Source organism: Drosophila rhopaloa, unplaced genomic scaffold (genome assembly GCF_018152115.1).
Source record: "Drosophila rhopaloa isolate 14029-0021.01 unplaced genomic scaffold, ASM1815211v1 contig_115, whole genome shotgun sequence".
In the NCBI taxonomy this organism is placed as follows: Eukaryota; Metazoa; Arthropoda; class Insecta; order Diptera; family Drosophilidae; genus Drosophila; species Drosophila rhopaloa.
Genome location: NW_025334990.1, coordinates 8331491 through 8355252, shown reverse-complemented (window position 1 = coordinate 8355252; position 23762 = coordinate 8331491). Strand labels below are relative to the sequence as shown.

General features: G+C 44.4%; 1 protein-coding gene across 9 annotated transcripts; it reads left to right on the top strand.

The window, feature by feature from the left end:
* The first annotated feature begins 1165 nt into the window (after positions 1-1165).
* Positions 1166-23762, top strand: LOC108043032 (high affinity cAMP-specific and IBMX-insensitive 3',5'-cyclic phosphodiesterase 8). 9 transcript variants are annotated; one of them, XM_044462053.1, is made up of 20 exons: positions 2921-3297; positions 3962-4084; positions 9138-9776; positions 9852-9936; positions 16391-16506; positions 18542-18598; positions 18683-18888; positions 19045-19104; positions 19173-19227; positions 19312-19410; positions 19581-19691; positions 19759-19928; positions 19995-20205; positions 21290-21430; positions 21497-21595; positions 21653-21901; positions 21976-22198; positions 22439-22596; positions 22662-22932; positions 23002-23762. In XM_044462053.1, the coding sequence occupies exons 3-20, from the start codon at positions 9507-9509 to the stop codon at positions 23142-23144; spliced, it is 2724 nt and encodes a 907-aa protein (XP_044317988.1). In that variant the 5' UTR covers positions 2921-3297; positions 3962-4084; positions 9138-9506; the 3' UTR covers positions 23145-23762. The 9 variants fall into 9 exon arrangements, with proteins under 9 accessions (XP_044317987.1, XP_044317988.1, XP_044317986.1 ...); XM_044462051.1 differs by having other exon boundaries at positions 21263-21430; XM_044462052.1 differs by lacking the exons at positions 2921-3297; positions 3962-4084 and adding an exon at positions 1166-1432 and having other exon boundaries at positions 21263-21430.

Sequence of the window (23762 nt, the reverse complement as noted above, 5' to 3'; positions counted from 1 at the left end):
AAAATTGGGTTGATTTTTTCGAGAATTTGTTCATAAACAAAACTTTTAAAGAGTTGTTTTTTCTAACTTAACCAATAAAGAGACGCACATCAGAAATAATGACTATTTTGTGCTAATGATGACCTAAACTATTTTTTATAAGGTTTTTTTGATGAAGTTATCAAATATAAAACTAGACTTGATCCCTATAACCCTTCTCTACTGACAATAAAATGACGAACACAATGGAAAGCGGTGCTATTATCTTGGCCGCAAATGTAAATATGAGGCATGTACTATACATAAAGTACGACGGCTTGCCCTTTTTGGCGTCGAGCGGGAAGTAACCTCTATTATTTACCAATACAAACTAAGCTTTAAAAGAAATGTAAAATTACCCGAGCGCCAGCTGGTTTGGGGGTGAGATACCATCGCCGAGGGGAGGGGAGGGGGGAAGGGGGTCTCCTTAGCCCCAGACAAACATGTGTATAATGTGTTTAATACAACAATTGTGTGGCTTTTTAGTACGCCGAGCTGTTCGTGTGTGTGTTTCTGTGTGGCACACGCAACAGTTGTTTTTAGCGGGATGTTGCCGAGCATAAAAGCTGCCTCGCAGCAGCGACGCTTGCGCCCTGCCGCGATTTGTTGCCTACTTTTCCGGGCAGGCCAGGTGATGCCCATTCATCCCCCTGGATACTCAGATTCCGATTCATGCCACCCTTATCGGTGAGCTTTTCGCTTTTTGTATCTCAACATTTGGCGGGCATGCAACAAGCGTTCTGGCCTGTGTATCTGTATTCGTATCTGTATCTGCGCCCCTATCCGTGTATCCGTGTATCTGTATCCGCATCTGTATCTGTATCTGTGCGCAACATATTTGCTCAGCCTCAGCTGCGACTCCTGCTCAACATAAGCGCTCGGCTGTTTACGAGGATGCGAGGCGAAGCGAACGCCACTCGACTTATGTACCATTTCGCACACTTGAGAGTTTTTAGTTCGGTTTTGGCAGAATTGATAGATACACGCAGCTCGCACCGCGCACACTGCTGAAGCAATAGCTGAAGCTAAAGCTATAGATACAGATATACACACACACCAGCCAGCCAGCCAGCCCGCCGATTTCTGGCCAAATCAACCAACCGACCGACCGACTGACTGGCCCTCCTGGCTTTCTACGTTGGCTTTGGCCCACATCGTGTCTATCTAGTGCCATCGGCCATCGGTTAAAGCCAGAAGCTGAACCACAATCGCTGGCATCGGCAGCAGCACGCTTCCAGTGGGAAAACATTTCGGCAGTGAATGCACGTTGATTTTTTTTTATCGGTCCGCAATTGTGATTTACACCACGGCACAGAAAATTAACCACCGAACTGGAGTGAACTGAAACGGAAGCGAGAGGCAAATTGCACTGTTTTCCCGGAGATTTGCCGCAACTTAAGGCTTTGGGAGGCAGGTAAACCAATACCCCACATCCTCACAAGTCCTAGAAAATAGCAGTGTTTATTCCCAAGCCTCTTTGTTTGAAATACCCCTACAAAGATATACAAAAAAAAATAGTGCTTCCCATGGAGTTGTATCACTAACCAGGTAATCCCAATGAAAACCGGAGTTAATGCCGACGGTCTGTGATATATTGGCGCCCAACTGGTTCTGGCTTCTGTTTTCTGGTTCCTGGCTAATTGCTAGTGGGGAATGGCAAATGGCAAATGGCGAATGGCGACTGGAACTAGGCGATAGAGGCACTTGGCCATGTCAAACACAAGACGATAGCAAATGCAATTACAATTACCCCGAAGAACAAAAAAGGAAGCAAAAATCCCATTGCTCATATAAGCTCATCAAGAAGTGCTCATGTGTACGTGCGTGTGTAATTGTGTGTGTGTGTGAGTGTGTGTTGTGTTTGCGTTGTGTGTGCCGTGTGTATTTGTGTGTGCCGAGGGCTCAATGAAGCTGGATTGCGTGCAGACTCCATCTGGAGTATAAGCATTTGCCTGGGGCCTGGCGAAAGCCGTTAATGGAATAGCCATTGCCCCACGAAGGATCCCTGCTCCTCCCAATTTGCTTTGGACCCCAAGCATTTTGGCTGGAAAATCCCACCTTCAATATACCATATTTGGGTACTTTTAAAGCGCAGAGTGACTCACGGTCTGGCTATTTATTTAGGTCAGCTTATCTTATGATGCTATAAATGATTCATTGGCTTCCGTTTTTATTTTAGTCCAGCCACTCGTAATCTGCAATGTTCTGTGAACAATTGTTTGGGGACTAATTTGCTTTAATGATGCTGTAATTTCACTCATTAAAAGAAAAGGAATCGCGGAATGTTGCTAACTAGTTTACAGCCATATTAATTGAAATGACAACTTGGCAGGGAAATTTTAATACAAAACAAATAAAATAACAATAACTAAACAAACATTTTTTTCTAAATACTAATTAAAAATTCATTTTATAAGATTTCTTTTATTATTTGCAAGATTTTTCTCTTTTATAGTCAACTCAGTTTTTTCTTTTAGTTTAAAAACATAAAAAATACTTAATTGAAATGAAATAAATTTCTTTTAACTTAAAAACTACAAAAAAAATATAAATAACCAAAAATATTTTATTTTTGTACAAAAGTCTCTGTAATTAAATATCAGGTTACACTATGATAAGAGTTTTGCACGTTACGTTACGTATACTATCGTATACTATGTGCCTCGGTGCGCTCTCCAGAAAGTATCTTTGAAGTAGATCTATCGCTTGTCACGCGATCAGCTCCAGCGGAGAGAGTGCCCCTCTCTCCATTTGACTCTCTCGCCGCTTTGATTTCTTTTCTTGGGGCCCGCTCTTCGCTCTCTGGCGCTCTCGGTGGCTCTCCCCGATTCTGTAGCTGCCTACTTCTGATTCTTTCGGAACGTACTGCTGCCTGTCCGGCTGCCAAGTTCAGATACAGATACTTGCACTCGTACTTCTCCTCGACTGTCGCTTGTCGCTCGTTCGCCTCGCATTCGCACGAATTTGTATCTGAGAGATTGTTTTAGTTTTAGTTTTTCTTCCACTCGATTCTTCTGTGTGTTCGCGTTCTTCTGGCCTGCCATTGCCATTGTTTCGGTTGCGGTTTCTGTTTCTGTTTCTGTTGAATTTCGTATTGTATCGTACCGTATCTTATTGTACCGCTGGGCGCTGAGCGAGAAATCAGTTTGACGTTTTGCTTTGACAGGCAACCGTCGTCGATCGGGGATCGTGGATCGTTGATCGCGGATCGCGGCTGAATCTCGTGAATCTTGGGCGTTCTTTTCTCGCCGGCCGTTGGAAAGAGAATTTTCACTGGCCGTAAGCGATATGGCGATAAAGCCCCATCCCCCCCACACCAGCCACCCAAGTTGCACCACCCGCTGACCAGCGGCGCACCCGAAAATTTAGTTATCTCCGTGGCCGCAATAATCGACAATCATATTCCCCGATTTGTGATCAATATGTGTGTATATCGGGTTGGGTCGGGGGTGCGTGTGTGTATTGTTCAGATTGAGTGTTGGCAGCAGCAGCGGCGGCCGTAAATGTGAGCCAATTGTATCTCTCAGATACGTTGGCGGTGTGTTATCGCCGCTACTGCTCCTACTGTCGTGCCCGCGCTATTGTTATTATATTTAATGCACTAGAATTTGAGTTTTGCTGTTTAAAATTCAGTGTATATAATCGGTTACATTGGGGCGGAGCAGGTCGGATCGGGTCGGATTGGGTCGGACGTACATATTTTGCAATATCTTGTGCGTCAACAACAGCAACAACATCCGTTCTATGAACGTGACCCCCGCGCATTAAAATAAATTCTAATTTGTGAAAGAAAGAGCAGCGAAAATGTTTTGTTATTGTTATTGCTATTGCGAAGAAGTGCTGCTCGCACAGTGTGTGTGCTTGTGTTGTGTGGGGCAATATTTATTATGAGTGCGTGTGTCTACCCATTGTGTTCATGTGTATTTGTTTAATTTATATCTAGAGTCTGATATAAATATTAAAATAAAAAGAAATACGTATACATACCTACGTACATATGTGCATAAAATATCACAAGCAACAGGCAGCAAAAGCAACAACTACCAGCTAAACGACAAAATTTTTGGTACGTCAACAGATAATGTATTGTATATGTACTTAAGTTGGACATTTTTGGGGTACGATTCTGTGTTCGTTATTCGCTTAATTTGCGGCCATTCTCTGCCTATACACGCTTACACAGATACAAATCAGCGGGTGATGGGTGGTGGCTTCAACCATATTCCATTCCATACATATATCCTTACAACATCCAAACCACCACCTCCGCCCTCCCAAAATCCGACATTTCCAAGCATTATATTATACAGACCACCTTGGAAGTGTCAACGTCTGGTCTGTGCCCTCCAAAAAGATCATAAAATTAAATGAAACGAAATAACAAAAAAATCAAATTGAAAATTTTCATGCAACTGGCGTCGCAAAAAACATTTTGCAGTTTTTAATTTAACTGAAACTCACCTGACTTCTTATAGGCGCGACGGAGGCACATAAAAATCGCTTAAAATGTTGTGGGGGGCTGCAGGTGAGCAATGATGCCCATACTGGCCATAAACAATGTGAAAAATATCATTCCGTACTTATAAACAAGCGGCGATAAGTTTGCAAATTGCGTTCGCATTTCGCTTTTCGTATTTCGTGTGTTTCGTGTCTCGCATTTTGCATTTTGCATTTCACTGCTGCCAAACTTACTATTTTTTGTTTTATTTGTCATAGTTTTTATTTCGGCCATATCCCGCGTGGACTGACCCATTTCGTTGATTATCTAATGGCTGTTTACTATATATGCTGTACGCTTACGTATGGGTGCGTAGATTTCTTTTCGTTTTCACTATCTATGCGATAGGCAGTCGCCCAATCAGTTGGCTGGCTTAATTAATTCTCGATTTTAACTGTTTATTAAAATGGATTGTTGGCCGGTGGCGGAGGTGCCTGCTATTGTTAACAGCAAATAAATCCGAGTCGCTCGCGTGCATACTGATTGGGAGTTTCCAGGGCGGTGAAAATGCGAAGGGGGAGGGAGGAAGGGGGTGCTGGAGGTTCACTCGAAATGTTTATTATGACTACAGTACGGTTATGCAACCCAAGCAATAACACCACCCACTCTCCCCGAAACACTCGTAACCCCGGAGTGTCGTAGTGTCTGCAGTTCGTCTAACTTTATGCTCGGTTCGCAATGTGCCATTTGATTGTATAGTCAACTGGGGCAATCAGCTATCCCTCTCTCTCTCTTTCGTTTACCAGCATGCCGTCTTTTTCTAATCTTCCAGGTTGCGACACTTTTTCCCTGCCCTCCCATACCTCCATTTTGTTATATCTCACTTGAGATCGGCATTTGAAATGCAAATTTTCAACTGGCAAACTCTTTGAAACAGCCGGAAAAGTCTCTATAGATATTGTAAGCAGCTTATAGTCGTATATGTATATATATATATATATCCGCTAGTAGAGTATGTACATGTTCGAGTGTTCTTTCATGTTCGTTATTAATTAGACTGGGTTTAACCTTCCGGCTGTAAGCGATTAGTAGCTGTTCCATTGTGAAGCCTCAAGGCCCGCGATCGAAAGCGAATCTCGAGGATGCTATAGCTGACACTATAGTGACGCACATTCTGAACATAAAAATCTTTAAGAGACCTCCGCCAAGGTTGTCCATGGTTGGAGGACACATACGAGATATTAATGGGCCATTAAGTTCTATATGGGGCTACTTCCATAATTGCAACACAATTTCATTATTGCCACAGTCTTATTGTACATTTTTTGGTAGATTTTCAAAATAATTTCTCTTGAAATTAAATTTTTAAATATTTTCCAATGCCATTGTTAATACAAATCTAGAGTAAAATGTTTTATATTATTAACATTGTTTAATGATATTGTTGTCTTCTAAATCTAGAATAATTTATTTTATTAAAAATATTATTTAAGTGATTAAATTTCTAAGCACTTAGTTTTCGCTTTAATCACCAACTACAAAAAAATTTAATTACTTTCTGTCATACATTTTAATTGAATTTTAATTGGAAACAATTTGTAAGAATAACTTTTTTGTTTAATAGATTATTAATTATTAAGTGATTAAAGATCGCAAATTTGTGTATGTTTTTATTAATTTGTTATTATTTAATCAATCTATCACTCAAACAACTAATTAACAAGCCGAAAGTGTATTTTTTAATTAACTTCTAACTGTTTTTCTCGTAGTTAATTTGGGAAAATCTTGAATTATAGCTGGCCGTAAACTTAAATACTTCATTTCAACACCTGACTTCAAGTCAAATTAGGCATTTGTAATGGATCTCCGTAGACTACACACATCAAGTGTTCGTCCGATACATTATTCGGTATATAGACGATCGGATTCCGATCTGTTTGTGCATGTAAAGTAAACAGAAAACCGAAGCCGAGTGATCGGCAGCTGCAAAACATCAGCGGGGCAAAAACTATTAGATACTAAATTGCTCGAATGCGCTCCGCCATGTTCCATGTTCATCTTTTTTTGGTCTCGGCCAGGTTTCCTATATGGCCCGGCTTCGGCTTTCGGCTGCCAGCCAAATACCTTCATTCTCGAGTACATATTGGTAAGGAATTCTATTAGGGGCTCCCGCACAAACACACTGCCACACACCACACACAGGCATCCTGATGATGCTATTATACGAATATCCACAAGCACCTGCATACTAATAGCTTCGGGCCAAGCATCCGTGACTGGCTGCATCTAATGAGTTGACGTTGACGTTGGGGACCGCTAATAGAATTTGGCACACTCCTTGGCACTTTGGAGCCTTTAGTTGCATACCAAGAGGCGCCGCACAGGAACTCGAGGCCCCCGATTATACTTGTATACATCTATGGGTATAGGTACAGCATAGCCTGGCAACAGGGCGGCTGAGCAATTGCAACCGCCTCGTCCCCGGGCAGCGGTAAACAAATTATGTTACGTCCACAACGTTCGTTATTTATTTGAAAACTTAAATAAGGCTGAGTGTACGGCGAAAGGCATTACTTGTTCATTTTAATATGGTCGGGCTAAAAATAATTTGTTTAAATCAACAAACACACCATAGACTGATGTGTACGCGAAGCTGATTCTCGACATCTCTATTGTAGTTTTTTCATTGCTGGGAATGTGGATGAGTTTGCTTGGAGCTGAATCTGATTCTGCACGGAGAAAAAATGTTAATCGTATGAGGAGGCATACTATATTTAAAAAGTGTGATCTTAGCTCAAAAAATAATTTGGACTTTATTTTACCAGCAAGGTCACACTACACTTGATTTAATGCGCGTGAAGCAAATAATTTATAAACTTATAAATTTATAAACATTAGGAAATATTTGGATTGAATCTTCTTGAAGTGGGAATTCAATTTGTATTATTACCTACTTTAATATTAGCAAAGGTCACAAAAAAGGGACTAATAAAAAATTCCTAATGGATGACCAATCCTAATGATATATTTCTCTGTGTACTTATGCTGCCGTTTCTGGCCTTCCTCCTCTCGCCTGTTTGTGTCTTCTGTTGTGACGCCTTTTGTTTTTGGCCCCAACAATGCAAACGGATTCAGACAGTGGGACGACAACAAGTGTCCTTATGGATGTGGATGTGTTTATGTGCGAATGCAGATGAAAGACAGCCCTTCCTTTTAGCAAGTCAATCAACGTCGCCGGGGATAAGGACTATCTTTTCCGCCGCACCCCCTGGAAATGTTATTCCACCCCCAGAGAAAAGACAGAAGACATTTCACTCGCAGACATGATCTACCGAGGCGAAGGAGACGGAGCCGAGCTCCAATTGCCACTTGAAATGGGTACGACTTTCGGTGACTAATCTGAAGAGTTCGTCGGTCTCCACCGTACCCCATTCCGCTCCATATCAGTTGATTTGCTTCTTTCGCTTTCGTTCGAGTTTTATCTAAATATTTAAAATTGGTTAGCAAGACACGAGCCAGCGACAGAGGGTTTTTCTATTTGCCTGCCCCAAGATAAAGCCGACTGACAGCCGGAATGAGAACAACAGGGCGACATCGCATCGACATCGCCGTCACAGATATGCGAGGTACCCAAAGCTGTATTATATATGACACCCCCAAATCCCCACAAGTCAATTGTTTGATACGTGCCACCGAGTGCTCAGACTATCAAGTTTCACCAACTTTCGGGATTCGAACTTAATATGGCAGACAGGAGTCGCTGGCAAACGAAAAACGCAAATTTAACTTCGACTGGGCATTATTCATATGCAGCGAGTTGGTCACGTTCAAGGGCCCTGTTTTATTTTGATTTTTTTGTCGCCTTGGCTCCAATAATCATTGCCAATATTTGGGCTTTTATGAATTTATAACAATCGCCAAGAGTTTTTGACAATTGTGCGGGTGCTCTGTCCATATTCGATGAGAGTTTCAATGGAACGCCGCTTGAATGGGGGACTCCAACTGCCTTTCGTAATCGAGTTAAAATACCAGTAATGCACTTCAACTCGTCATTTATCACTCTGGCTTATCAATGTCAATTAAACTAGTTTAACTAATTAAGCTGGGAAGTACAAAAAAAAAGAACGGGAAGGCACAAAGTTAATGTAGGTCAGTGCCTAAATTATTGAACAAAAACGTTGGGCTTGGCTTAATCAAATTTATTCAAATCAAAAAAGTTTTGTTGAGAATTATATTAAGGACTTAAAGGATATGCAAACTTAAAGGTTAACTTACAGTTCATGAGAGTTAAATAGAATTTTCAAAAAGTCTATGATACTTTTAAATAAAATTTAAAAAATTGTGATAAACAAATTGGGTAAAGGGACTGCCAATAGTTACTTTCCATTTTAAAGTATACTTTTATTACTTTCAGTAAATTAAGCTTCTAATATTTTTACAAACAAAAAACTTCGACTGTGAAAACCAGTTGTTAGTAAAACAATTTGAATTTGTTTACTCTTAAATGAGTTTTTTGACTTTTTAATCAGTTGAAGAGTCTTTGGGGGCTTACAAAAGCAATGCAATTTGAGCTGCCAAACGATGAAAAACCACTTGGAAATTTTTTGTGTCGGACAAACTCATTGCATTTGCCTGGTATTTCAATTAACTGAGAATCCACTTTCCATTTCGATTTTTGCAGTTTTGTGGATCATGTGACCAGTATCTCCACTGGCCATCAGTCAATCAATCAGCAGACCGCAGCCCAAAAATGTTTCAATTATGTTATCGCCAGCAACAACGACATCGTCCAGAATCGAAACCATCGAACCAGAGCAGCAGCAACCGCAAAAACCAAGAGGCAGCAGCACTGCCAAGGCCAAAAGCATTGGTGGAGCGAGCGTAAGCCGTGCAAGAGCCATACCCGGGATCTCAGGAGTAGGATACCGAGGAATCCCAGGAATCCGTAGACCAAAGTCACAACCGGAAACGAAACTAAAACCAAAATCACAAGGCAACCAAGAGCAATTTAGCATAGCAACCGCAACGGAATCAGAAGCAGGACTTCGCCATGGGCTGTTCGCCGAGCACTCTGCCCGCCCCCTCCGCCACCGCCGGCCAGTCGGACGGCCAGGGATCCCTCCCACTGGACGCCACTGAAAAGGATGGCAGCCGGCTGTTCTGCATCAAATTGAGGCGCAGTCGCCTGCGACGCTGCAGCTGCGGGGGCGTGACCTTGCAGCCACCCAGCGACGGCAACGGGAGTTCGGCGGGCGACAACCTGTGCGGCCAGGTGCTCCTCAATCCGCTGCAGACCAAAAGCGAGGCCGACTACGAAAAGGTAACCAAAACCGCAGATGTCTCCCCTCCCCCTTCTCCTTAGAAACTCGTGGTCTTATTTCTTGTCTTCCAAAAGCTGAGCACCGGCAAAAAGGACTCGATTGTGACGGTAGCCGCGTTGGGCAACTTCACACACAGCGTGGTTCGACGGGCCACTGGAAGTAAGTATTAATCTTCCTCAAAACTTTACCTTTAAGCCTATGTACACATAAAAAATAGGGATAACATCCATTGATTCCTCGAAAAATTATATAAAACAATTCACGATACAGTAAACCTCTTTGCCAGAATTTGTTTGGTTTACATTGCAATTCGTTTGCATTACAATTGTATATATAAAGTAAAATAATTTAACAATTGTTATTCTTAAACATTGGCTTTCTCGGAAACTTTTTTTTTTAAACTGAAATCTGATTAGGTTTTAAGAACTAAACTGTATATTCTCACTTGTTTATAAAAACCGTAATCTGATCAAGTTTTAGGCCCTCAACTGTACATTCCAAATTCTTTATAAATGATTCGTATGTCATAGAAATGAACCATAACATATAACATTTTTATAAGTTATTTCTTTCGGTGTTTCATCGAAACATGATCCCTTTGGTAGCATCATTTACCTAATACCCCTTAATATGAGGCAAAGTTTCTGCTTTTGTCACCTTTAACACTCAATATTGGTTAACAATAGTGATAGATAAGGCCTGCTATTGAGGAACTCTGCTTCTGCTTCTTCTAATCTGAAGTGACGCTACTCCACCATCAAGAACTTCCGCAATGCTACCTGATAGTACTCATAATAGCACTTATTAATGGGAATCTCAGAATCGGTTGCACATTTCCTTTTCCTCTGATTTCCTGAAGATTTACAATGCTCCAAATTCGAACCAATCAACTCAAGTGGCTAGATAAAACGGGATTAAGATTGATTAGTGAGTTATAGGGTATATTAGCAGATTATATTTTTGATTCTGAACGACAAAAATGGTTAACATAATCATAACAACATAATTTTATAATAAAAATATTATAACTAAACATTTATGCCTTAAAATGTGCGAACAATTTAAATGGAAATATACCCTAATTTAGATTTCTTGTATCAAAGATAAAGACATAATCTCTAGAAGTCCAATTTATTCATTCATATAAACCTTAAATTCGTGTGGCTTGTGATTAAGACCTTTAGAGTTCAGGACATAATATGGTTCAAAATTAAAATTGGGTTAGAAAACTATGTTCTTCGGATAGTATTAATGTATGTAGGGTATCTGAGGTGCCTTATAATCCAAGCGATTGTCCAGGTAACTTGATCCCAGACTCGGAAGAGTCAGCTGGCGCTTGTCGGGGATCCAAAGCGCAGCTGTTTTGTGTCGCCGTCCAATTAACAGTTCCCCGCTCTCTGCCCCACTCTCTCTCGCTCTCTTTCTCTCGTTTCAATGGAGCTCTGATAGGAGAGTGAGTGAGCATCGGTGAAACTTGATCGCGCTCAGCAAACGGATCGGATTGGGAGAGCTGGCGGGGAGTGGGAGGTGGGGAACTGGGCCGGGAGAGCGGTGGAGCAGTGGAGCGAGCTTCGTCTTCGTTTATCGCCAAAGCTCTCTCTCCCAGCGTTGCGGCAACAGCTGCTCGCCATTTATGGTTGTCAGTTGTTGTAGATTCTTTCGCCGCGTCGGTCGCTCAGTCGCCGCCGCAGTCGACGTCGCTGCAACATATATGAATCCCAGTGTATGTGCCATATTACCATAGAATCGGGATCGAAATCGGATTCGTTAACTCACTGCAAAAGTACCGCGCTCCATGCAAATCCCAAAAAAAAGAAAAGAAATCATTGCCAGCTGCTGCAAACTGGTCGCCACAATTTGCCACCTAATGCAGTGGCTTGAATTTGGCCAAGTCGTGCCTATAACACGCTATATCGCATATAACATATAACCCAGGGCCAACCAGTCGTCGATCCAAAGCGATTGCAATTAAAAAACGCATAGAGCCAACTGGAAATCATGTACGCGCTGAAATTCGATGGCTGCATTCGCTTGAGGTGGAAAAAAACAGCTTAGCGTGCTCTAAAATACAACAAAAGTGTACATACCCGCGCACGAAAAGCAAAAAAAAAAAACCAAAAAAAAAAAAAGTGTTAAAAATCAAAACAAACTTCACAACTAAGTGTGCCAACAACCGCAGCAGAAACAACAAGTGTAACGAGTAGCAATCTCCGGCTAGATTTTGTTTTCGTGTATCTGTTTTCCATATCCGATAGATATGGATACAGATACGCGCAGATACTCAGAGCCCAATTCTGTTGCGTACTGCCCAATAATAGGTATAACTTACGGTGAACCTCTGTGAAAAAATTTCAATTAATATGCAAAAATTCACATGACAATATCTGGTTTTGTGCCAGTCACACACAGCAGCCGTATAAGAACAGAAGGGGAGCGAGATACGAAAATATAATATTACGAGCTCGCACTCTGAATCTTTTCCCCATTTAATTCAGCTCGATCGGAGCCGATCGGCAGTCTCTCACGAGCAGAGTGGAGCCCCGGTAAACAATGGAACGCCCACGGTATGGCGCCAAAACATCAATCAAAGCCAAAGAAAACAAACTGAACGATCACTCGAATCGACTCGACGCTACTCGATTCATTATAGGCGGCTAATCCCACGCGTCAAAGTTCTGCAGTTTATCAGTATTCCCGTAAATTGGGAAATTGAGCGATGACGGCTGTGTAGTCACCACAAACTTTTGCTTGGGCTCGCATTATAGTGCGATTCGCGGCGGTCTTACACAAATTACGTTCAGTTTAGCCACGTGAAGCTCTCTAGAAATATGCGCAGATTAGATTACCGCTGAATGAATACTCCCTGCTGCCTATACATATTGATAGGCCCCCCCTCCCTTCTCCACCTATTGGCCATATGTCCAGCGGTCGGCTATCAACGGCGAGTATCGCTGAGCCAAGAAGATCGGGTTAGATAGAGCTGGCCCAGGGCCACTCACCACCCACTCCAGCCCCACAGATGTAGATTGTGCACGCGTTCGCCCCGCACCCCTCCTCCTCGCACCTGTATCTGTATCTCTACCCCGGCTGTATCTGCATCTGGCCGAGTGTACCTGTATCCCAACCTGTGCCCACAGTCTGTATCTCCCCCACAACGCACACAGCCTAAACATCTGAATACTATGAGCAAACTTGCCTGATATTATCTTATCACAAATTAATTGGTCGCCATGACAACGGCCAAAGGCGCAAAAGGCCCCAAAACCAAAAAAAAAAAAATAAATAAAGATCGGCCAGTGGGACTGGCCAAAAGCCCCTGCTGCTCCCTAATCCGCTCTTTGTCATTAACTTTAAATTCAGTACTGGCAGCGTGCGGTATTTAAGGGAAATGCACCTGCCTTCGCGGTAGCTAAGCGCCTTATATACGCCCCAAAAAGTATCTCACGGATTGCGATTGCCGTTGCGTTTGGCGACAGCCCAGCAGACCGTTAGTTTGTGCCGCAGCGCACACGGACTTCGCAGTCGCAGTCTCGGTCGCAGTCGCTTCCACCGCCGCTGGCAGTTTGAAAATCCGTGCGAGAATTATCATCTGGCAAACAGTTCTTCATACCGGATTAGAACGGACGTTTTCCCCAGTCCGGCTCGCGTTTTATTTCGCATTTTGTGCCAATTTGGTTTTCCGTTTGGCTTTAATCCCCCGTTTATCTTCCGCAATTTGGCCAATAGATCAATTCGCAGGTTTTGAGTGAAAAGTAGACCCGAAATTCATATTTGATGAGACCGCGTTTGCCGCCATCGTGTGTGACTTTGTACTATGAGCAGCAGTGTAAGGCCAGGCAGTAAGTAAAATCATATCCCAAGTTTGGCCATCGAAATAGTTCCACCCAGTTTTAAGGGACCTCGAGTATTACGAAGTACGAAGAGCCTGTTGCTGCGACGTCAGCGGCTGCTGGCCGCTTTTTATCTAAACAATTTATCGATTTTCGTTTAGATTACAACGCGTGTGTACCCCTGCCTCCTTTTCCATACTCCACTTCACTTTACTCCCGGGCAGCTCCGAAAAAAAAAAAAAAAAAAATAATAATAATAATACACAAACGATAAGATACACCCGACCCATTTGAATAAGCGCAAATATACTGTCCCCAGTGGCGGGACCATGTACATGGATCTCGTACCGCCTGCTCAGTACATAGGCCCACTCGACGGGTACTTTCCCTGGCTAGTTTTTGTTTATGCCCCACTCGGGCTATTTATATTAAGTGTGCACACATGCTGCCGTATCTTGTGCGCTATACGTTCCATATTCGTACACTTATATGCATGTGGGGCAGTTTATCATTACGCACTAATTGTGTGAAATCAATGCCGCAGCCAGATAAACAAACTATTGCACATAAATGACAATTAACATAATGCCCCGAAAATAATACAAATTTGTGTGACTTCATTTGCAAAATACCCGTAAAGCATAAGAACAAAAAAAAAAAAAAGAAAAGCAAAAAAAAGCGGGGAATAAATAAAGAAAAGCGAAAAAAAAAACACAAACAATGATAATTTCCAGCCAGCCGAATTTGGTTGGATCGGTGACGACGACGTCGACGACGACGACCACTAGTGCCCACATGAGCGAAGAAAGTGTGCCCAGCACTTGCAATTGTGGGGCAGTGGGCGTGAGCGTTGGCGTGGGCGTGGGCGGGGCTCTGGGGGCCAGACAATCCCCACCAGCCGTGGAGCCAACAACAACAGCCACACCGAAAACACCAACGTCTACGGCACCAGGCAGAGATTCATTAACGCGTCCGGCCTCCGAGTCCGAGCTAAATGTGGGTAAGGTTACTCCTCCTCCTCCTACGTCTTCGCTTTTCCAACCCCCCCCCCCAACTCATATGGGGTTAAAGTTGAGTTTGATGAGGCGGTTAACATGCGTGTCCACAGGGGAGTGGTTGGCCAAAATTATGCGTTGCCAAGTGGGTTCCTGGCAATTAAAAATCATTCCGAAAGTTATCTTCATTCCCTTACTTTTCTAATAAATGTTGGCAGCTAGTTGAATTTCCACCTGCTTAGCTGCCTACATCAATTTACAAGTTGGAGAAAGCCATTTAACATTCTAGTGGCACAAAATGAAAAATTGTAAAAATAACTGAACATAAATGAAACCATCGGAAAATGAGAAAATTATGATACAGATTCCATAGAACAAAATTAAACTAAGTGCATATTAAATATCAGAGTTTCCAGAGAATATAATTCTGTTGGACTAAAACAAAACAATATTAAAATTCCATGAAAACTTCGTCCTTAGAATACAATTAAATTGAATGAATGTTACATAGATGGTGGCTTAAATTAGGAATAATCAAGGCCATTTTCAAAAGATAAAAATTAGTTGAATTAAAAACCACATTGACCAAGCAGAATTTAATTAGTGTTATAAAATAATAATAAGTTGTTTGAAACTAAATGTTTTCTTATAGATTATAATAAAGCTAATCAAATGAAACGGGGTAATATAACAATTGCTTAATTTGAAAAAAATTACGTATACGTATCAAATCAGCTAACAATAAGCTTTTTTATTAGGTAGGAGCCAACAAGCCATATGGATATTCCTTATCAATTTTAAAAAGCCCCAGAACAAAACCTAAAATTACTTGTTGAGAACTTTAATTTGCTTGCAGGGAATCCGCACAAAAGCCTCGAACAAATTTCGTTACACAGAAAGTTTGTTTGGTCAATCATTTGGGGTCTTAAAAATTGTTTGGGCCTGAGCATACATAACTTGCGAGAAGCCACAGAATTTTAATTTCCCCTAAACTTTGCCAAGGAATTTAACTTTGAGAATGCCTGAGAAGGTATGGCCAACTCCCATATGGATTGAAATATTCTACTTAAATATGTGCAATGTAAACATAAGGAAAATAAGTCTGGATTCAGGATACTTCAATGGATGGATGAATATTAAAGGTTCAACTGTTAGAGTTATTTGTTTAGCCTGCAATTTGAAGTACTATTATTTTTTTTCTGTAGAGCTTGTAACCATGGCACTCCGCACAGCTTTTTATGAAGGGATTTTTGTTTTAGTTGGCTTGCCGCAGCATAAAATAAAGTGGGATGTTGTTGTAGTCCCGACCTGTTTCTCATTAAGTGAAATACAATTTGTGCGGCTTAGTTCCTGGGGGTCTCTGCTCAGTGGGTCGGAGTGCCTTCGTTGACAGATAGGAAACCGGGTCCGCCCCCAAGGACCTTTGTACCCTTTCGCAGGCACACGTGTGTATGTGTGTGGGTGTTTGGATGCGAGTGTGCGTGTGTGCGTGTACGGGCTTCCCGTTTATAAAGTGTTTCTGAAATGCCAACGTTTATAATTAAATAAAACGTGCAACAAGAGGAATTAATGTGCGTGCGTGTCCCTGCCCGAGTGTGTGTGTGTGTGTGTGTGTATGGTGACCATTCATTTTGATTGTGGGCGTGCGAGCATTTGGCCCTCGCCCCCAAGTATGCAACGCCTTTCGAGCCGTTGAAACGCCCAGAAATGTAGCATACTTTTCCGAGAATTTTCCTCGTCTCTAAACGATTTTCCCCCTTTTTTTTCGTATTTTTCTTGGCTGCACAGGCACAGGCACATCGGGCACCAGTTCATCCGGCGGCGGGAACAGCCGTCCAGGTCACCGCAAGTCATCGCTCGCCCTCGCCCTCACCCCGGAAGATGAGCCGATGGACGTCTACCAGGTGAGTCTGCCATCACAATACACCACCCCCATCCTCATCCACTATTACTATTCGAGGGGGAACTGAACCACATGGGTGTTACGTCTTTTGATAAGGTATCTTATCACAGACCCGCGTTTTTTATATGGCAGCGGGTTGAGCGGAGAGCGTTGCGCTTTTCGGTTTACATTCCGCTTTAAATAGCCGCTCACCAACACATTGGATGGGGGCCAAGTGTGTGTGTTTTGCCTATAAACAATACGCTACCAGAGAAATCAAATCAATTAACATTGAAGGTGGGAAATCAAAAGGCAAAGAAAGAGATTATACCCCGATCGACGCGACTCAGTTCGTTTCGTTTCAGTTCAATGTTTGAGCGTAGCCGCGTAGTCGCTTAGTTTCGACCACAAAACCTGTGAATTATTTAGAACTGATTGCGAAGATACCGAACGAGATACAGACAGATACAGATCGAGACCGAGATCGAGATTGTCCCATTAGTCGGCGGCGTGGAAAAGTTGGAAATGCCACTAGCGCCGCATTGCTGTTCGTCTGTGTTGGAGCTTATGCAAACAACTTGTTATTGATCTAAGACATTGGACCTCAAGTGCCGAGTGTAATTGCCGCTGTCATTGTTATTGCGATACGGATTGTGTCGCTTCACTCTCTCCCGAGTGGCTGAGTGTTGTTTTATAATTAGCAGAATGCGCAATTGCTTGCCAAAATTCAGTAAAGTCTTTCGCCGCAAGTCCTCCGCGAAGTCATCCGCGTCGGCCGGCCGAGAAAATCCATCAAACGACCCGGACTCCGATACGGAACCGTATGGCATTGCGGCCGCACCAGCGTTTATATCTACATCCCATCAGTGTGGCGATAACCGTAATGAAAGACCGCTCGCAGATGACGATAGCGGCCGCAGTCGCTTGATAAGCGCCGCTCATTTGGATTTGGATTTGGATTCGGATTCGAAGTCACCGACGACCATGACGACCAATGGTGGCATTCGACCGAAGAGCGAGGGTTCCCGTCCGGAAATGAAAGTGGAAACGATTTCGGCAGCAGCAGCAGCTCCGACTCCGGGACCAGTGGCCATTTCCCTGCCATTTGTGGGACGCAATTCGAGTAAAACGCCCGAGGAAATGGAGCTGGAATACGAGGCGAATGTGGAGGCCGAAAGTCGTGACATAATGACCCCCCTGCGCCGCAACACAAGGCCCCTGAGCGTGGCCTTCGCCGGCGGACGGAATGCGCTGCAGCCGGAAATAGTCGAGGCCATACGCAGCCTCGACGTCCCGGCCCTGTTGCTCAACAACCTGAGCCTCGAAGGCGTCAGAGATTTGGGGGGTGACAGTGGGGGCTGTACGGTGGCAGAGATCTCACCCGGACACCAGGACCTTGAAGACTCGGTGGTACTTCGGCGCAAGGCCAACTGCCTGGAGCGAAGGGCACACAGTCTGTACGAGCGACGACTGCCCAAGGTGCCGAAACTCCATCTCCTGGTCGCTGGTGGTGGTGGTGGTGGTGGCAAGAAGCCAACGGAGGAGGAGGAGGAGCTCAGGACTTTCCAGGTAGCTTTTACACGACCAACTTTTACGCTTGGCCCATCAATCTGCCGCCTTAGCTGCGTCTTATGCCGTGTTGTGTGGAAAATGCTGTGATACATTTCCGATTACATTTTCATTCCCCTGATTGACACTGAGCCCCAACCCACCTTCGGCGGATTTAATGTTCTCGTATTATAAATCTGCAGCACACGAGCGTGCCACACATAAGTCAGAATCAGCGGCGAGCAATTTTATTTTAATTTATCATCATTTAAGCGACACGAACGACACACACGCATTGTGTATCCGCGTATCTGGCGGATAGGGGACACCCATATATACACCCAGGGATACACCCACAAACATTCGCAATGCGAAGCCGGGTTAAGCCCTCTTATTTTGATGGCAAAGCCAGAGGAGACGCAGATTTATATTAAATTTTACACGTTGTCTCACCTGCTCTGACATCGCCTCCTTTCTTCCTTTCCATTTCATTTTATTTCCTGATGCAGCGAAATCTCATGGACTTGAAGTATCCAACCGTGCTACCACCGAATCCTCCACTTAAGGTAAGCCCTCTTCCGACCACTTTGAACTGGGGCAATTCAATCAGTGCAATGGCTTTGACCCATCCCATTTTAAATCATCCGTAGGCCCTCTTGGTTTTCCACAAATCGGACAGCATCTGCGAGGCGATCACCGCGGCCTGCCAGCGCCACCAGCTGGACGTCACGCTGGTCAAGTCGAAGGAGGAGGCTCTGGACACCCTGCAGAAGTCGTATGCCACCGCCCAGTGCTACCACCTAATCATAATTGATGCGCGTTCTACGAAGAACCTGGATGCGGAGCACATTGCGAGGTGGGTAGTGGTAATGGGTTTGCCAGTTGTGAAATGGGTTTCGGGTTGAGTTTCAAGTTTCGGGTCGGTCAAACTTCTCAAAACTTTTCCATTTTCATAAACTTTTCACTTTGCAATAAAACTTGCTGTCTCCGCACTTCGTTACCGTCCCCACAGAACCATACGTCACACACACGGCCACCATTTAACGACAATAATTGCAGTCTGCAAGAAGAGGTGAGTAGTTACGGCGGGTTTGCCACTTCTACTTTCCACTAACGACTTACGACCGACGACTTTTGCAGTTTCTTCGAAAAGGATGATGTGCTAATTGCTCTATTGGACGCTGGCGTTAATAGAGTAAGTTTCCGTTAATTGCCCCATCGGAGGAAAAGGGAGCAAGGGAATCAGAAACAGATGCTACATCTTGTGTGTATTCCACAGTGCGTAGCGGAGACGACCAACCTGGCCATGTGCAGTGTGGAACTGAAGCAGATACTGCACTCCATCATCCGGCCGCACAATGTCATGTCCACTCAACAGGTAATCGAGTTAATGTCCCCACAGCCCTCGGCGCCAGCACGCAATGTCACTGTCCCACTCACTTCTTCAAATTAATTCAATTAAACGGAAGCGCTGCACTGCAGGGCAATGAAATTGTAAGCCCGCTCAGTAAACCCCCCATTTTGCCATTGCCCAACCCATTCCCGCAGGCCCTCTACACGGCTCTGCACCGGCTAAAGGAGGTGGTGCTCATCACGGACGACTTGCTGCGGATTCAGTACGCGAATCGTGCCACCGAGAGGCTGCTCAACATGCGGCTGGTAAGTGGATCGGGGGGCGGATTGTTTGCGATTGCGGCATTAATGAGATTTCCACGTTGGACAACAGGACGAGATCATTAGCAAGCAGCTGGAGGACATATTCGTGTCGGACCTGTCCACCATCAGTGAGCAGTGCAAGAACATCAAGGAGTTCGACGGCATCCTCACGGTGCGCCGTAAGAGTCAGGAGGGCATACCGATGCACGTGCGCGTGGTGCCGGTTGCCTGCATCGGCAGGTGAGTGTTAGAGCTCCACCCCCTCCCCCCTACCATCTCGTTTAATTGGCATTTTTTGTACAACAGCGCACCCACGCACCTGATTTTCAACTTTGATGTGCCCGGCGGACAGATGGATTTCATAGCCACACTGCCGCAGCCCAAAGAGGCACCCAGGGGCTCACTGCACTCGGTGCGGCGCTGCAGCTTTGATGTGCGCTCCATCGCCTCGGACGGATTGCGAAGGACCAGTTTGGCCAAGCTGACGTCGCTGCCGCTGGAGGCCCCCATCACTAAAGTATGAATCCGCCTCACATTTGGTTTGTGGCTGCAGCACGTTGCAACATTGGGAGGGCTTTTGGGAATGCCTAATTGCTAAATTGTCGTCCGTGCCTGTGTCCGTGTGCCGTGTGCCCTGTCTGTGTGTGTGTGTGTGTGTCCTGGTGTCCTGTCATGCCCCGTAGCATATGCAGCAATAGCAAAAGCAGCAGCAGCAGCAGCAGCAACTGCAGCAGCGACAGCAATAACATTAGCAACAATATTTGCACAAGCACCTGCACACAGACCATACCCACACACGCACACCACGACACAGGCACCGACACACTGTGAAAGCCGAGAGCAAATGCATTTTCCGGATTGGAGTAGTGCTAACATTGACTATCTGTGGTCGGAGATGTAAAGGCCACGGGATGACAGCAGTCACTCTGCTTTTAATTATCAAATTAATTACTCAAATTTTGGTAATCTGGTTAAAGGGATCTAGGACGTGGCCATGGCATTCGCCCCTGCACAATATGTGTTAACTGGCGCCCTAGCAGGGACCTTTCACTGGTCATCACTATTGCTAATTAAAGATTTGCCCTAAAAAAAATGTAACTACATACCACACTCCACTCTGGCGTTTAATGTATTTGATTAAAACGGCTGACAATGGGTTAATTTGTACCTACATTGCCCCACTGTACACCCATTTGAGCTCCTAATTTGTCATAAATTTAACGCCTACTAATCCCAAAATCAACAGTAACCGCTCATCTAAGCCAACATGTTCTTACATTTATTCTCTTTTTATCTCTTAATTGTTATGTTCTCTTTTTTACTTTTATGTTTTGTGTACTCGAACAATGAACCAACTCATAAAAAAAATATTACAAAATAATGTACCAAACTGTTCGTTCGCACGTTCGCTCGCTCGCTCGATTTTGCTCGCTGTGCGTCGCTAACCAAAAATAAAATAATGTACAAAACTCAAAAACCAACAAACACAATCAAAAATCAAAAAACCAAAAAAAAAAAAAAAACAAAACCAATAATAATAAAACAAACGCAACCACTGCGCACTCGCACATTAGATAATCAATTTACTATCACAAGTACAGGAGAATTGTTCGGCCGATGAGGCGCGTCTCATAGACAAGGTCTTGGAGTTCCTGAAGCGCGAGGGACTCTACAGTCCGCAAATGAAGGAGATACGAACGGACGATCCCATAGCCACCGATCTGATTGGTGCTCTGCTAACGGTAACTGAATAATCCTGACTTAAAACAAATTTTTAAATATAACTGAGATGTATTTCCCATTTTCAGGGACCCAGCGTGTACTCATCGCGCCGCAGCTCGAATGACTCCATCATACGCACTGGCAGCTCCACAAGAACTGCCACGATTGTGCCCGCCAAAATGAAGGTTTGTACTCAGATCAATTACCCAATTACAACATTGTATTTATACTATCAATTGCAGTCCAATCCCATCATCATGGAACTACTTGACGAATCTCTCAGCTGGGACTTTGATATTTTCAAATTGGAGGAGATCACCGACTACCACCCGCTGCTCTATTTGGGCATGGAGATGTTCCGCCGCTTCGACGTCTTTGCCACACTGAACATCGATGAGAACGTTTGCAAGGCCTGGTTGGCCGTGATTGAAGCCCACTACCGCAAGAGCAACACATATCACAACAGCACCCATGCCGCGGATGTCATGCAGGTGGATCTCTTCTTGGACTGTCATTTAATTTCTGGAATAATTTATTAATATAATTATTTTTTCCCTACTTAAAGGCCACTGGCGCTTTCATCACCCAACTGACCAACAAGGACATGCTGGTGATGGATCGCATGGAGGAGGCAACTGCTTTGATCGCGGCCGCCGCCCACGATGTGGATCATCCGGGTCGTTCATCCGCCTTTCTGTGCAACTCAAACGATGCCCTGGCCGTGTTGTACAATGATCTTACAGTGCTGGAGAACCATCATGCGGCCATTACCTTCAAACTAACCCTGGGTAAGTAAGCTTTTTGTTTTATTATGGAATTAATCGTATGTGAACTAGTTGAAACAAATTAAACCTTGATTATGTGCTAAGTGGCGTCCTAGTATGGACCTCTTGGGGTTTGAGATATTACTTGCTTTAACTTAACTCTCCTTTAATTTCAAGAAAATTTATATTATTTACATTCAAGCTCCTATCCCATATTTAGATCTAATCGATTTATTGGTGTTTATATTCGTTTCGTACAATCAGGTGACGATAAGATAAACATATTCAAGAACCTGGACAAGGAGACGTACAAGTCAGCCCGCAGCACCATCATCGACATGATCCTGGCCACCGAGATGACCCGGCACTTTGAGCACCTGGCCAAGTTCGTGAGCGTTTTTGGCGGCGAGGAGCCTCGTGAGGTATTGTCTTATAGATAGCACTATGTTCTTAGTAGAATTATTTTTAATGTTTGCAATTCCGTTAGCACAACTGCCAGACGGATGAGGAGACGTCGATACTCATGCGCCGCATGCTGATCAAGGTGGCCGATGTGAGCAATCCCGCCCGTCCGATGCAGTTCTGCATCGAGTGGGCCCGTCGCATTGCCGAGGAGTACTTCATGCAGACGGACGAGGAGAAGCAGCGTCACCTGCCGATCGTGATGCCGATGTTCGATCGGGCCACCTGCAGCATACCAAAGAGCCAGATCGGCTTCATCGAATACATCATACAGGACATGATGCACGCCTGGGAGAGTGAGTTGAATGGCTGCAGATGACATCCCCCCCCTCGATACTTCTCTAATTGGAATGCATTCTTTGCAGGCTTCATCGACATGCCGCAGCTGATCACCTATATGCAGATCAACTACTCGCAGTGGAAGAAGTACGACGAGCAGGGCGTGAACACCTTGGCGGAGATCATGGCCAAGCAGCCGCCGGTGGGAAAGATGGCCAACTCCAAATAGCATACGGCCTTCCGGAGATTGTTCTCGGGTCTATTGAAGCCACTGCCGGCTCAGGCGCCGGGCACCTCCACGATTGGCGAGAACGAGATGGAGGATGTGCTCTAGTGACGGCGTCGAAGGTCCTGCGACGTCTGACTCCGGACCCGCAGTCTCTCGGCCTGATCCTCTCTCATTGAAGTCGAAGCTCATCCATCCCGGCTTAAGGGCCACCATCACCGCTCCCGCTCCCCGGACTGCCCCCCACACACACACATATCTCTCAACGGACCAACGGCCGGGGGGTGGGGGGTGGGCGGTACGGATAGTGGGGCGGCTCACGAAAAGGTGCCAAGCGGTGTCACAAATGCGGTATCATACAAAGCAAACTAACTAAGGCAAACAAGTAAACAATTATTGGGCTGGACTCAAAATTAAATGTTTAAGATGCATCACAAGAAGCGAACTTTCTATTTCTATATAAATATACCATGTGAGTCTGTGTGTGCGTGAGTGTGTATGTCCCCTCCACCTCCCCCCATATAAATGTGTATGTGTTTAGGCTAACAAAAGCAGACTAGCGGGCTAGCAAACTAGCAAACTAGCAAGCTAGCAAGAAATCCCACAGCATATTGACCAGAA